The sequence below is a fragment of the Pleuronectes platessa genome, chromosome 9 (assembly GCF_947347685.1).
Source record: "Pleuronectes platessa chromosome 9, fPlePla1.1, whole genome shotgun sequence".
Classification (NCBI taxonomy): Eukaryota; Metazoa; Chordata; class Actinopteri; order Pleuronectiformes; family Pleuronectidae; genus Pleuronectes; species Pleuronectes platessa.
The window spans coordinates 20,988,411-21,004,079 of NC_070634.1; the positions used below are offsets into that span (position 1 = coordinate 20,988,411).

A 15,669-nucleotide genomic window follows, 5' to 3' on the forward strand; every position below is an offset into this window, starting at 1 on the left:
TTTTCTTTATCACACATGTTAGTTAAAGTCGACCAATGGTCCAAAGCTATGACTGGGACCATTAAACCAACTGATCACTAAGGCATGTTGAGAGGCAGCTGTTACCTGAGCCGTCTCCTCATCCTGTCGTCTCTTTTCTTCCTCCGTCTCCACGAGACGTTGCTTGGTGCTCAGCAGCTCTTTGTTCAAAACATCAGCTTTGTCTTCCGCCTGAATGCACACACGGACACGGACACGCACGCACGCACACACGCACACACACACACACACACACACACGCACGCACACACGCACGCACGCACACACGCACACACACACACACACACACACACACACACACACACACACACACACACACACACACACACACACACACACACACACACACACACACACACACACGCACACACACACAAGACCCTTTAATGAATAGAATCTGCAACTGTAGGACAGCAGCAGCATTTTCACTCAACACAAACACAGACTCGATAAACTGAAAAATCTCGACTGTTTACTAATGAATACAGTTGCATAGATTCACTGTCGAGAGCAGCTGCAGTGGATGTTTAATGAAATGTGTGTGTGCAGCTCAACAAGAGCTGTTGATGTAGAGTGTTTGGTATCAGTCTGTTCATGTCAGAGAAAAAGGTTGATAGCTCTACATTATAGACACAGACCTACGAAACAAATCCATTCTTCAAATTGATGTATAGAATCTTTTTCAGTTTGAAACAAGTGTGTCGGTTAGAAAAACATGGTCTTGAGTTGCAGCGTTACCTGGTCCAGGTCGGTCCGAAGGGCGATCTTACTGGTTACCAGTTCATGGGCCAAGTCATCGTTTTCCTGTTCTAGTCGCATACTGGCCTCCTGAAGGCGACGGTTCTCCCTCTGTACACACACACACACAAACACATTGATGATGATGAAATGATAACAACATTAATTTTTTTTCTTTTTGGATAAATCATAAAACGTTCATTGTTTTTGTATTATTTATCTAACGTAGACACTCTGGCTTAGAGATTAAGAGACCGTCCATGAACTGTCCTCGTCCTCGGCTCTTTGTTTACCTCATTCACCCTCATTCCCTGTCTACTGGTGCTTTATGATAGAGGCAGCGTAAAGACTGAAGAAAGGTAATTGTAATTCTATTCAAACGGTAAAAAAACCACCCAATACACCCCCCCTCCCACACACCATGTTAAAGTCCCCGTTGTAGACCATTAGAGAAGTCCCATGACTGCTGGTCTGCCTGTAAACAGTCTCACATGACGGCCATGCCTCAGTGGGACAAAGCTGTTGGTCTAAGTTGCGTCACCTGACTGTGATATCCTGTCACTGTCACCCAGACGACCTCTGCCTCCCCTAATTAACCCCACCCACCCACCCAGCTACTCTATTAAGGCATCATAATAATTACTATTAAATACCTAACTGGTCTGAATGATTGTATTTACTGCAATTACACAAATATAAACTGTAAAAGTACAATATACGTGCATCTCTCTACTCAGTGAAACTCTCCTTTTGGTTTCACATGAGCAGATCTCAACCATTTTTTTAACTAAAAACAAAGAACAGTTACCAGTGTGAGAATTCAATATTTTAGCTGTTCTGGGGTCTGACTGTACTATTTTCAATAAAGGCAGGTTGGGAGAGATATAAGGCCTTTATACAAATTATTCATAAATAACCCTTGCTGCATAGTGTTAATAAAGAATCTTATAATTGTTCTGAATTTCAACTTTTGGTATTAAACCATTATTCCCTTAGATTCATTCACATCACATATATTTCATGCAGCTGTCTGATAAGTTCTGGAGGTTGGACAGAGTGACTTTGTTGACATTGTTTTGTTTCGTTGTTTTGGTTTCGAGGATCCTAATGTTTACATCAACAGGACATTGTTTGGATATAGCAGGAACATCATATTCCTTTCTCCAATGGCCCACATGGCATCAGCTGTGTCAAGGCCTTTCATGAAGAGAACATTTTGCTTAGCAACTATCAGAGTAGTAGAAGCGTCACAGAGAGCGGCTTCTTGTCACTTCCTGGATTCCTTAACAAGAGGTGGGGGACTACAGCTGTGGACCAATAAGGGAGAACCAAAATGATGTGCGGTGACTCCCCTTCAATCTTTCATAACCAATCATATTAAATCTACTGTTATAATTATATCAAACCCCTTTTGTTTGGGGCCATTATTAACTACCTAATGCTAACTGATTTAGCCTAGGCTGTGATAATTGTCCATAGCTATGCTGTTCAACTTTCATTGCATCTCAATAAATACTTAAATTGGACCAGTCCGGCTCATCTCTTATTTAGGATAAACCAACTAGCCTGACACCAGCATGTGTGGAGTCACCATGAAAGTCACACAGCTCCATCACCCTCTGATGCATTATATCACACATCACACAAACAGATACCAGCAGGAAAAGAAAACATAAAAGTATCACATATCACTCAATGAGTCCAGCGTTGCCTGCAAGGAGCCCTCATGCTGCTCTTCAGATTCAATCACTTCCTGTTTGCAGTTAAGTGGTGAATTTAATTTGGGAGCCGCATCGTCTCAGTTAGCAGGGAGGGAGGTTTTAGACTGAACTTCAAAGAATTCACTTTAAATTGTAACAAATAGTTAATGATTAATGTCAACAACAATAAAGACGAGCAAACACCTTCAGAAGTAGATTAAGTGGATTGTCTGTAGGAGCAGAGGCAGGTTACCGTGCTGCTGTCCAGAGGCACAACGCCTTCATATTGAGCCTCCAGCAGCACTGACTGAACTCACACACATGATCCTGGCGGGAGTTTCCCTTCTCTGGGAGACACTTCACTCTCTCTCCCTCACACACTCTGTGCTGTGCTCTTTTTTTTAAATACCCTTTATTTAGTTGTTATATAAACAATGAAAGCAGCTAAGAACTGTGACATAGAAACCACATATGCGTTACATGTATCAAGCACATAACACACAGACAAATACAAACTACTGTCGACTAAACGATGGAACACACGGGTACATACCTAACCCCGGAGCATAGAACCACACAGAATGGTGAATTGTTGAATTTCTTTAAGGATAACGAGATGTAATTCCTTTGTGTAAAATCGAACCCTGCGTTTATTCAGAGGTGGCAGCTTCTCTGCTCCGTGTCTTTGTCTTCCTGTTCTCTAACCAAGTTTTTCCACTGGCTCCAGAGGAGGTGGCTCTGATCCAACTTCTGATCTACAGTAAAAGTCTTCCTTCCTTCCCTCAAGAACCAGCAGCTCATGCAGCTCGGCTGTTTACACCAACAGGCCACTCACGTCTCAGGGGAAACCAAGGAGGGATTTTTATGATGAACCATTTCCTGGTTTTGTTTTACTGTTTCACTTGATTGTTTAATGCCACTGCTTGTTTCATCAAATTCCGTTTTATGCCCTCACATATGCTACTTTTATGATATTTCATTGAGCGTGTTCTGGACATCAGCAGGTTGTTGTTGTTGTTGTTGAACTGAACCTGAACTTTAGAAATCATCCAAAAAAAAAAACAATGGCTGAAAACTTCATAAACCTAGAAACACGGTCCAGTATTTATTTTAATGTTAAATCAGTTCAGGAAATATTATCTTCATTTGTCTTGCAGGATCTGAGGGGCTTTGTTGTTTAGTGGGTCAGACAACTGTAGAACACAGCTTGAACTGTTTAACTCAATCCAGAACATAATAAACCATGAGGCTTGAAAATAGTGAATTTAAACAACTAATTTGAACTAAATGTCAGCAGTGACCTTCCTCCCTCTTTCCAACTACTACGACCAGTCGTCTCTAAATGACACAAATGTTTGACAACACAGTCAGTGTGACCTCTACACATCCTTACAAAGACCAACAAAGTCAAACTATATTCATTTCCAGCCTTTGTTTAGAAAAAAGCCAAATTCAATTATTATATGACTAACTAACTAACTTGACTTTGCTGAAATGAACAACACATGGAAGTGAACATTTCACAATTTGAAATACTTTAGCTGGATCTGTAGCAGTTTGGTTGTTGGGGAAAATCATGTGACACAATAAAAAGACAGACCTGGGTTTTTACATCATCGCTTACAAATTTGTTGTGAACTTACTTAATTATTGTTGAAAGAAATATATTACATCATTCTCTAAGAGTCTGTCCACAAGAACAAACAAATGCAACAAGAGCAGCTGGTTTGTTAGAAATCAACTGTTTCTGTAAATTCTATATTAAACCTGCAGACTTAAGAAATTCAACCCACAGAGCGCCACAGAGGGGTTAGGATTATTTTCTAACCCTAACCCAAATTTGAAAAAGAGAATCTAACTGTGCCCTGAGATTTAGGAAAAACAAGAATGACAGATTTAAACAAAGAAAAAGAGAAAGAAAACCTACAACACATTAAATAAAGACGTGCTGTGCGCTGACAGTTTGAGTTTGGATGAATCTTTAAATATCTTCCCTCACATCTCCCGTTTTTTTTTTATTACCTCGCGTAGAATCAGACGAGATGAGGTCACTGCAGCTACACCCCTCTTGACAACAATGCCAAAAATAGACGGGTCAAACACGATAAGAGAGAGTAAGTGAATAAAAGAGTTTGATGAACACACTCATGCTCACAGGAGATTTCCAATATTAGAAACTTGGTTTATTTTAAGAAACACGGCGACTTCAAAGAAGCATGAAGAGCAAAGGGTTTTCTCACCATCTCTAAGACTGAACAATAAAACAGATGTGTGCGTTTAACTCCACCTGCTACAAGAAGATAAAACATTGGAGCACAAGTAACCAAGATAAGGAAAGTCATGTCCTAATGTGTGTATGTGTGTGTGTTTGTGGGTTTGTGTCCGACCTGGTATCGGTCGATGGGGTCCTCTTGCTGCAGCTGGCTCTCTCTCAGCGTCTGATATTCCTTCTCAAACTTCTTCAGCTTTTTGGTTGGAACCTGAAAGCAAGAGGACAATTGTGGACATCGTTAACTTACATCTCATATCCTGTGTGATAGAAATCAAAGCGCATGTTTTGCTGTTTGGAGATTCAGAGAGAAGATGTGTTTATTTATTTGGAGAAGCAAAAACAAGTGATTTTCAGATTAGGCGTCCTCGCTGCGGTGTTGTTCTCTGAGTCGGAACCAGCAACAGTCACATTGTGCCAGAGTAGTAAGAGGTCTACTGCAGCTTTAAGAAAGTAGGTCTGTCTTTAGAAAACTTCAACAGGGCTCTATAGACAGCTACAGTTATTGCAGTCGATTGCAGTGACCTGATGTGAGCAGTAAGGGTTTCATTTTTTACAACTCCAACATTAAAAGAAACTCAAAAGGTCAGAATAAATCTACATAAATGAACCGAGCTGAACATTTCTGCTGAAATATTGTTTTATGCTGCACAGTTTCAATTTTCTATTGCACAGTCTGCTGTTTCTGATATGAACACATTACAAACACTAAATTTTACACTTTCTAAAATAAATATTTACTCTGAATAAATTCAACACAGAGTAGGCACATAGAGATTTTATCTAAGAAAACTACTAACACAAAATCCAACTGTGACATCTTTGTGCTGTGTTCAATTTCACCTGCCAACAAGGACATTGCCTAGTTCAGCAAATCATGATACGTTTCTGTGTTGTGTAAAAGTCTCTAAGATTCACTTTCCCACAAGCGCAGAGAGCCTGAGGGTCACAAACGTTTCTCTGTGAACAGGTGAACTCTGCAAAGTCTCTCATTTCAAGTGATGGAGAGAAAACACCTGAAAGAAAAGCTGCGTGTTTTGGACATCGATGACTGAGTGAGTGTGAGCTGCATCTGTGTGTGTGTGTGTGTGTGTGTGTGTGTGTGTGTGTGTGTGTGTGTGCATGTGTTTCTGTTTCAGGTGGAGGGTAATGTTATCTCCCCTGTGTGGAAACAGTGTTGCCATAGTGTCCAGCGTTAAGGCTGGGGATTCCAGGTCAGTCTCAGTCAGATGACTCCCTCCTCTGAGACTGTAGAGTGTGTCTTTGTGTATCCATGTCCTTCCCTGGTTTTGTTGAAATCGAGTCAAGAGCCTGATTCAGTTTTGTGTATAGTGTTTATCTCTTACGTCTCTATCTATGGGTTACATATCAAGAGAGAAGAAAAACACATTCACGTGAATAAGGATATCTTAGAAAGATATTCCTCATCACAAAGTGCAACATGACAGTCATTGATTAGAACAGCAGGGTACAGGCAGAGTCACTTCTGTAGCTCAAATGTTGGTGCAGTCACAAAAGGATTGTTCTTAAAATCAATAAATATTCATCCTTTCTGCCTCTTTAAATTAAACCCATACACTCAGTCTGCTGCAGTTTGCTGCTTATCTAAAAAATGATAAATGACACCGATTCACTGTAAAACCAAAACCAATAAAATAATTTATAGTGCTTCAATAATGATTTCACTGCTCCCCCTCTCCCAGTTCTCTGCCATTCAGCCTTTAGTCCAGCATTGTTAATCATTTATTCGCTTGTCAAATAAACATCCAGTGACAACATAACAATGACATGTAAATCATTTCACCTCAATAAAGAAATGTCCGATTCATAAATGAAGAACCTCTTTGTGAATGATTAAATAAAGTGCCTGATTTTAAAAGCTAGACAAAGAGCATTGTAAAGCACATTTCCTTTATATACCGATGTATAATACATAGATCTATATCAGAAAGGAAACCAGCCACTTGTTAAGGGTGCCTGTGCGTAGTGACTGTCATCACCTGACCTCCGCACTGACCTGTGTCTTTATGACCCAAAAACCACTGAGCTTAATGAACGTCACAATTTAATCTGTGTGACACACAACTCCTCAGGAGATAACACAACTCAGACCTATTCTGTTGTTATCTGTGTGGGAAGAACAAGCAGCTCGGGTCTCTGAACACTGGTTAATAATAACTGGATTGTACCCAAACAATGAGGAAGAATTGCACACGGTGCACTAGGCATCAACACTGGGAGACACAGGAGTTTGATTTCCAATACTAGACTATCACACAGCCACGGTGCATCATTTATATCCAAAGTGTGAATCAATGTTTTCTTTTCCCTGCAGTTTTAGATTGAGAAAGGGACCTCCCTCCTTTTCCCCTTTGTATTTGTGTGGTATTGTTTGTAGATTGATAAGAGAGCAAATAATGTTACTTGTTATCTTAGCAAAGACCTGAACAATAACAAAGTATTACATTTTTTTAAAGGGGACTGAGGACTTCCTGAATGCACAGGAAGTTCCTCATTGTGCATGTGTATTAAGAACTCTTAGGTTCAAGGCTATAACATAAAATTAACGTGCAAGAATATTGAGAAAGAAAAGGAGAAAACTGTGTGTGTGTTTCCACCTCCAGATCTGCCATTCTGACGTTCAGAGTGGAAACCAGAGAAGCCACTTCTCACACACTCATTTTCTGCCTTCGTGCATTCTCCCACAGAATCAACTTCACCAACCAAAGACAGTGGTTGTATCATATTTTCCAACCTTCCTGTATGAGATGGTTAGTCACAGATTTCTGCAGGTAACAAACCCCCAGTTTTTCCCCCTGATGTGCAGATTTCTTCTAACACACAGGAAGTGAAGTTTAGCTTATTGTGTTACAGTCAGAGGAAAATATACGTTTTCTGTGTTTTCTTTCAACCAACCTATTTTCCTCTGTCATGCCACAATGAGTCTATTCTTCCAATCGTGTAAAAAGGTTTACGACTCAATATTAGGAGAATGTTAGCTTCTATGAGTCTAACACGATTACACTTTTGTGAAAGTCCTAAGTGAATCAGTGAAATTTAATGAATGCGACGAGCAAATCATCACAACACTGAACTCTAATTGATTAACAAGGGCAGATTTCAGAGATCAGCATCAGCTGGAGAACAGCAGCTGTTAGAGATTCAGAGTTTCCCTCAGGGACACTTCAACATGTTGGGGCTTTAAACTCGCATCTCCTGAGTCCGCGCCTCTCTGCTGATACAAAAGAATTAAAAAAGAAAGAAGCGCTGAGTCACACATTGAATCAGAAATCATCGACAGACAAACTGAAGGCTGGTTACTGATTATGTAGCCCGCTGCCTTCCAACACCCCTAAAGCACACAAACACTCCAGTGTGGCTGTGTAATGAAAGTAAAACTGGGCTGTGCTCACCTGATGGAGGCGAGGCGCTTTAATCAAACACACAGAGCCACTACAGCTACAATCACTCAGGATCCCCGACACCATGACCTTCACATAACTGCATCAGCCTGCTCATTTGTTTTTTCCTTCCAACCGTTACCTCAGTTTGATTGAAAACCACCTGAAAACCACCTGATGCAACTAATAAATTAAATGTTGGCAAATATCAGTGCAACTATACCCTGACTTTTCCTGCTTCCATTTCCTTTACATTGATATCTTCATTGTTATCTGATATTTTCTTTAAACACTGAACTGTAAAGTAAGTTCCAATTTACACATCACCACGTTATCAATAGTATATCTCTCAGCGTGAGACACCGAAAATATGCAGACATTCCCAGAAACATTGGAGGAAAATAGCTCAAATGTCAGTTAGTGATATTCCTGAAATTCCAGGGGCACTGAGATAAGCCCACTCTGCTTAGATACAGTAATGTCATCCTCAAGGCAGCTTCATTAAAACTAGTTGTTAATACACACACACACACACGCGCACAGTCAGAGTCTAAGAGCTCAAACTTGCCGAAGCATCACCAAACCACATGCTGCCTTACCACAACTTTCACTGTAGATGTTTGAAGCCACTTTGAGGACAAAGGGGCCTCTGTAGTTCAGGTGATGCGATTAAAGTTGCCTGGTGACGCAGGAAATGGTACCAGGCCCATTTTAGATTCCCTGACCTGAATCCCTGAAGCAGGAAATGGAATTGGTCCCAAACCTCTAAGATGAAATCACAGGCATCGTGTATGAGCATCGAGGGGAGTGATCCACTCTCAGATGAAGCAGTTTGAATATTGAAATATGTGCAGTCTACTAAACACACACCCACTCACAATTTATGTACGAAATTTAAACAAAGTCACACAGCTCCGTGTTTGCACTGACTGACAAAGCTCTGTAATCTTAAACATCAGACGCACTTTCAGAAAAAAACTCAAATACACAAATCGACTGTGCAGGAGTCCACACACCATTAAACACATGAAAGGAAATGTAGTTTCTGTAAAGCCTGCATTTCCACCAGTGTTTATAAACACAATCATAGGGGCGGCCCAAGTGAAAAAGACAAATAAAATGAAGACGAGAAAATAGAAATAACTTCCCTATTCTTTCGAACAACTGCCAAGGACAAAAGGGCCAGTAGAGCTGTGAATGTTCAAGAAAGAAAAGTGACAAGACTCCAGACCTACCACCGGCCTGAGAGCTCTGAGGGGTCTGGAGTGGGCGACCAAGCGAGCCAGGGTGTCCTCCTCACCCGGCCGGTCCACCACATGAGCGTCGTACGCCACCATGATGGAAATCTCCTGCATCATCTTGACTCCTGCTAGTTCCCAGCAGCACGGAGGAGGGAAAACGAAGAAGAATAAGGGAAGAAGGAGGAGGAGGTGGAGGAGGAAAGAGGTGGAGGAGAGGAGAGGAGTGCGGCTGACAGGTTTTGTTTCTCTCTGAGAGTGAAGGAGGAGGCGACGGGCTGCTTTCGAGAGTCCCTCAGGAGCCGAATCCCGCCCACTGAGAGGAGGAGGAGGCGGAGGAGGAGGAGGAGGAGAGCGAGGGGGCAGTACAACACACCTGTTTGTCTCTCTCTCTCTCTCTCTCTCTGTGCAACACAGGGGAGGATGAGTTTGCTTTTTCTTCGTTTCCACTGAGTGAGTACCCCCCCCCCCCCCCCCCCCCCCACACTCTTATGATCTCTCTCCCTCACTCTGCTTGATTCTCTCTATAGTTACTGACAGAAGTTTTTTTCTTCTATTTTCTGCTGCTGATAAAAATAAAGATAAAGGCTTGTTTACGTGTGTGTTTGTGTGTGTGTGTGCGTTTGAGGTTAAGAGAGGAAGGAAGTTGTCAGATCCACCACAGTGACTTGTCGCTGACGGTTGCACATCGTTCCAACTGTAACGCCCAAAGAGTGAAGAGAGAGCCACTACAAGGCTGTGTAGGCCCCCCCCGCACACACACACACACACATACACAGAGCTAAAGCTACCTCATGGAAACCTATTCCCCCTCGTAAGGGACTTAACAACAACCATCACTTCACCCGTCTGTGTGGCTCTTCCCATGTGTCTAGTTATTACCGCTCTGTTTTCACACTGCTGACGAATTATCCCGAAATTTGGTGTGAGGATGAGCCAAAAAAGAACCCATTCATATTTTTGAAGATTTGCTCAAGGGGACGAATCCACGATTATTTCTTTTTCATTTTTCAAGATGCAGTATTTTTCATCGTCGTACACGTGGTCAACGCTGAGACAACCAAGTTATAAATGCAGAATGGAGTCTGTCACAGTCAGCTACTGTTGCCCTTAAGCGGTTGACTTCCAATATGGCAGCTTCCCACATCTCTCTCTGTATCCTTCTTATTTTCTGTTTAATTTATCTCAACGCTTCTAATACGTTACTTGAACTATATACGTCAAAGTCTCTCTCTATTTCTCTGTTTAAAACCTTCCATGTGAGTCTTAGTCTAGGACTCTTCATCCCTCTCTCTCTAAATGATCCTGTCAGTCTCTCTACACTCACTCCTTCTCTCTTGTTTCTCCTCGGTCGGTTAAAAGTTGAGCTTTCCTCTTGGAGGAGGGATTTGGTAAATAAAACCCGGATTAATCAGTCAAACCCTGAGCAGCAAATGAATGTACGCCATTTCTCTCCTTTTTTTCTCGAGGGTCCTGAAAAGTCATCACTCCGGTCGCGGCCTGGTGGATGTTTAAGAAGGCAGAGAAATTCAAAATCTTCCCATAATCCCCCAGAAAGCCTAAGCCACCCTACTACCCGTTGTGTTCATCAAGCCAAGGTGCCAGTGAATTCTTTCGCTGTTTTAAGCAGCTTACAGAGTTCAGCTGATCCGGTTTAGGCGTCGACAGAGAAAAATATGTAAAAAGGGGTCTGAGGAGAAAGCAAAGTGGCTGGGACAGACTGGTTTCCCCATGTCCCTGATGGGAGTTGAGTATGGAAGGTCTTCTAACACTCCTCCATAGAAACTACTGTCTCCACTTGTCTAGAAACCTCCTCTTGTACAAATGAGTACAAATTTATTGGTTGAAAGAAGGCAGATAGATAACCCTTGTTTAATAGATGAAATTATTGGCTGGCGTATCTGTCTGTGACTAACCAACCTGCCCGCCTGCACACACCCTGCTCGTACTCTCACTGCGTTTGTGCTGCTTTTGCAAGCTTCTCTGGGATTACCAACCCTAGCTTTAAGTGCTTAAGTCATTTCACAAGCACATAAATGAGAAACTTTGTGAATATTTAGAGCTTTTCTCTGTAAGATATCTCTGTAAATTGAATATAAAAACAAAAAGACAAAGGGAACGATTTGAAATCTAGTAAAACTGTGACTGATGTTCCTCTGACAAATTTCTAATGAAAGGTTGAACAATGATAGGATTGCTGGTTGTAAGGCTCTATGTGGCCTGACTTGTTATATATGTGATGTGATGGAGTGTTGTGCAATGTGGCATGAGGCAAGCTGATATTACAGGCTGTTATCTGTGAGCCGGTCTGGGCCGGCTGGATGGTAAGTGGTAAAAAACAGAGAAGAGTGGGATGGAGAGGAAGGAAAGCAAGACTCTTTGACCACTCAGTCATTTTCATTATTCTCAGCTTCTGACTGACTCGCTCCATATACTTGTATCCACAAGGAATATTCTATTTTTAAAATGAAAAAAGGGACTGTATTAAGAGAAGATGAAAGTAGAGAGAATCTTGTTGAGGAGAAGCCATCAAAGGATTTATTGAGCACTTGTATTTTTCTCTCTCTTTCGCAAATCAGCCACTCTGCTCATATCCTGCATTCCCTGAAATATTTGACCAAGAGTCCAATAATATACAGCTTAAGACTCTTTCTAAGATTCCTACAGGGTGACAAAATATTTGTGATCCAAACAGACGGATTGAATCCAATACTCTCTGTTTAAGTGTGTTTGTGTGTGTGTGTGTGTGTGTGTGTGTGTGTGTGTGTGTGTGTGTGTGTGTGGGTGTGTGGGTGTGTGAGAAAGGTGCAAAGAAAAGAGACCTCAGCTGAGAAAGCTTGTGTAAGGCAGAAAAAAAGTGTGACAATAAATACGCCATCTTAAGAGATGTTGAGGGACGTCAGGGGTTTATACCATCAGGCAAAGGATGCTCAAGAGACCCAGCAGAAAGAAACAGGCTGTCACACGTGTGCCCAGGGGCTTAGTCGTCCTATCAGACCTGTGTAGATGACAGCTAATTTAGTCAGAAGCATCTGGTTGGTGTGTGTTTGTGTGTGTGTGTGTGTGCGATGAAGACAGATGCTTCTATATAGAGCATTAGGGGGTCACTGAATGGTTTGATGAGTATAATAATCTGATTCATATACCATGTCCTTTTGTCACCTGATTACAATCCATGGAGATATGGACTGACTGGTTTGACAGTGCTCTCCACATAGGAAGGAAAATAGAATATCTTCAGGAATATCTGTGTTCTGAGCTCCAGTATCATTCTAGGGCCTTGCTCTCACTCCTCCCCCTGAACCCTCTATATGTAACTTTGGTGAGTGGGTACCATCTCCTGTGGGAACTTCAAAACCGAATGTTAGCTGCAGTTTAATCTGCCAAAATCCATCCCATCAGGAGTAATGCACAACTGTAGATCAGTTAAGAATACTTTAGTCATTATAAATCAATGTTTATCATTGTTGAAGAGTGAGGAAGCTTTTAGTTTATGGGTAATATCCACCATTCTGTTGTGTTTCACTTCAGTGAGTGAGACTTCACAGTCAGAGCTCCAGTCAACATTGACACATTTTTTTTTCTCTACATGAAACCACTTAATCCATTGCACACACAAAATCAATCAGCACGTTAATCACCACGTGTGGCTGCAGAGGAGGCATCATCGCTGGTGCTTGGTAAAATGACATCTGTTCATGCCTGGTAAAGTGTGTGTATTTGAGCGTGAGAGCATGCAGAGTGAACTTTCTCACGTGTGTGTGCTTCTAGAACAACATGACATGTCAGGTCCTAACGCTGTCAGGATTGTGCAAGACAACCAAAATGCTACAATACCACCAGAGATTAAGTGTGAGTCACAGCGCAGGATATCCTGTGTGTAGAAAAGCATCGAAATACACCGAACATGGAGGAATCGTAGGCACTTAGAGCCATGCACCCTGCACACAGGCCCTCAACCACGATGCTGCATCTCAACCTCTTCACTCACTCTGAGCTTTTCTGGATTAAAAAGTCAGAGAATACCTGCAATGTAAGATATTAACTGTATCAAAGAAATAAGCAGGGGAGAGACAGACAGAAGAGGGGAGGGAGCAAGATTATCTCTTCCATCTGTCTCTGTCAACTCCTTTCCTTCCTTTTCTGCTGACAGACATATTATCTTATACACTGGGTAATGCACTTGGTCTCTAGTGAACTCAGCAAATTCCCTAAATGCCAGCAGCCTCATTAAGGTCAACAGGAGCATGATAACGTGTGGGCACACATGAAAGGACATTCTAGTGAACACACATCTCAGAAGTCTTTGATGAAACTATGAACACTATTCAAATCATTTTTATTTCAGACCAGCCCAGTGAACAAAAAATATGGATTTCAACATACATGACTAAACTGTGTGTGATAGAATGCAGTAACCACCTCAGACATTTCTCTCTCTCTCTCTCTCTCTCTCTCTCTCTCTTTCTCTCTCTCTCTCTCTCTCTCTCTCTCTCTCTCCTTATGCTTCTTCAACAGCAGAGATCAAACCCACTGTGCATCCAGATGACAAAAGCTTTTACATTTAGAGCTACTAAAGGTAGATGTCTGTTGTGTTTTAGCCTTGGTTGGAATAAACAAAATACGAGATCCCAGCACACTGAGAAACACCATTCCCGATGAAACAGAGACACAGCTTGTGCTCCAGAAGGAAACAGGTAGCAACAGAAAGTCCGAGAAAATCAAAATGTCACACTCTCAACTCATCTTTTTGACTGACCTGAGCGACTTCCCAGCATCATCTCCACATTTCCAGGGAGAGAAAGATTTGTTACATGTTTGTATCTCAGTGGAAGATGCCAAAACGACTTTATTGTGTTGCTCAGACTCGCACAATAACCCGTACTCCTTCCTATGCACATGATGTGTGCATTTGTACACAGTGGTCATGCAGATTGTGGTTTTTACAGTGCAAATCCTTTGAATGGACATCACTCTGGGACTTTTTTTATTTATCACCTCGCTGTTTGAGGGCTGGGTCTTGGTTTGGTGTGTTTGTTTGCAGTGCTGCTTACCTTGATGTTGCAGGCCTGCTCCATAAGCCTTCGGGCATTCTCTGCAGCTCTGTAGCGTTTCGGGAGCTGGACTCTGAAGAACTTGAGAGCCCCTTCAAAATCAGCCTGCAGCAGATCCTCTTTGGACGTCTGGAGCGAGACATGAGGAGGTGGGAGGAGAGGGTAGGTGGTGGAGGCAGACAAAAACAATGGATGCCATTAAAATGAGACATGAAGAGCACAGAGAAACCGCCAACAGATTGTTGTTCGATTTTTAGATTCAGGAGGAACAGACTGATGAAGCGATTGACTGTTTCATGAAGGTCACAGTGATTCATACGAGATTCATTTAGTTAAATCACACTTAACCAATAACTTGCAGCAAATGATCTGAAAAGAAATCTAATATTTTCTCTGATGACAAACAGGACAGAAGAAAGGTCATATTGTAGCCGCGCTGTGCTATTTGCTCTTGAAATATGAACACATTTAGAAGATTTCTAAATTTGAGTCAGGCCAAACCAATCCAATTCATTGTCCAACAATACAATGTTACAACGATACAATGATTAGTCAAAAATAATTGTTTTACTTTTCCCCAGATCCACTAAAGCCTTTAAAAACTCACAAACCTGAAATTTGACCTTAAATTGAATGAACCTAATTTTTAACCAGAGTGTATGGCTGAATACCTTAAATATAACACATAACGTATCAAACCTAAACCATCGACAAACACATTCACTGTCCCGCAGTAGCGTCTACAAGTTGGAGAACAACCTGCTGACAGGAAAGTTACTGTTTGAAAGAAAACACTCCTCCCTCTTATCAAAAAGTAATGAGGCCGCATTCGAGCTACTGCAGAGCAGCTAATCAGTAGCTAATTGCATGAGGCAAAAGAGTGCCGCTCTTAATTTGAATCTATCAAATCAAAAGTGAATGAAGAAAAATTATATAGATATATCTAATCAATAAGTGTTCAAAACACACCAATACCACCACCTGGTGGTGAACAGATGCAAAGACACTAGGTACCTCAGATAGTGTGAATGAACATTCAGGTTTTTTTCCGACCGAGGATAGACAGATAAGTGCCTTGTTTCAAATTTAGATTTATATTTCAAGAGATTTTTTTTCTATTAAAGTTTAGATGCCTTTTTTTAGACAAGAATCTGTATTTATGTTAACAAAACAGACTGGTGATCTATTATAAAGGATGTTGAGGGTCATGAACCAACAACCACTCCCTCA

The 15,669-nt window shown here is 41.5% G+C and overlaps 1 protein-coding gene across 5 annotated transcripts in view; it reads right to left on the bottom strand.

Annotated features, from left to right (window-relative positions):
- rabgap1l (RAB GTPase activating protein 1-like) overlaps positions 1–15,669 on the bottom strand; it is a 98,856-nt gene that overhangs the window by 5,601 nt on the left and 77,586 nt on the right. For 4 of the 5 annotated variants that reach the window (XM_053431309.1, XM_053431307.1, XM_053431308.1 and 1 more), the window contains exons 19-22: positions 14,440–14,568; positions 4,865–4,957; positions 778–888; positions 106–210 (exon numbers count right to left, since the gene is read on the bottom strand). In XM_053431309.1, the coding sequence (XP_053287284.1) occupies positions 106–210; positions 778–888; positions 4,865–4,957; positions 14,440–14,568 (438 nt within the window). Of the gene's footprint in view, positions 1–105; positions 211–777; positions 889–4,864; positions 4,958–9,382; positions 9,664–14,439; positions 14,569–15,669 lie in introns of those variants that run through there. The other variant, XM_053431311.1, reaches the window with a different exon arrangement.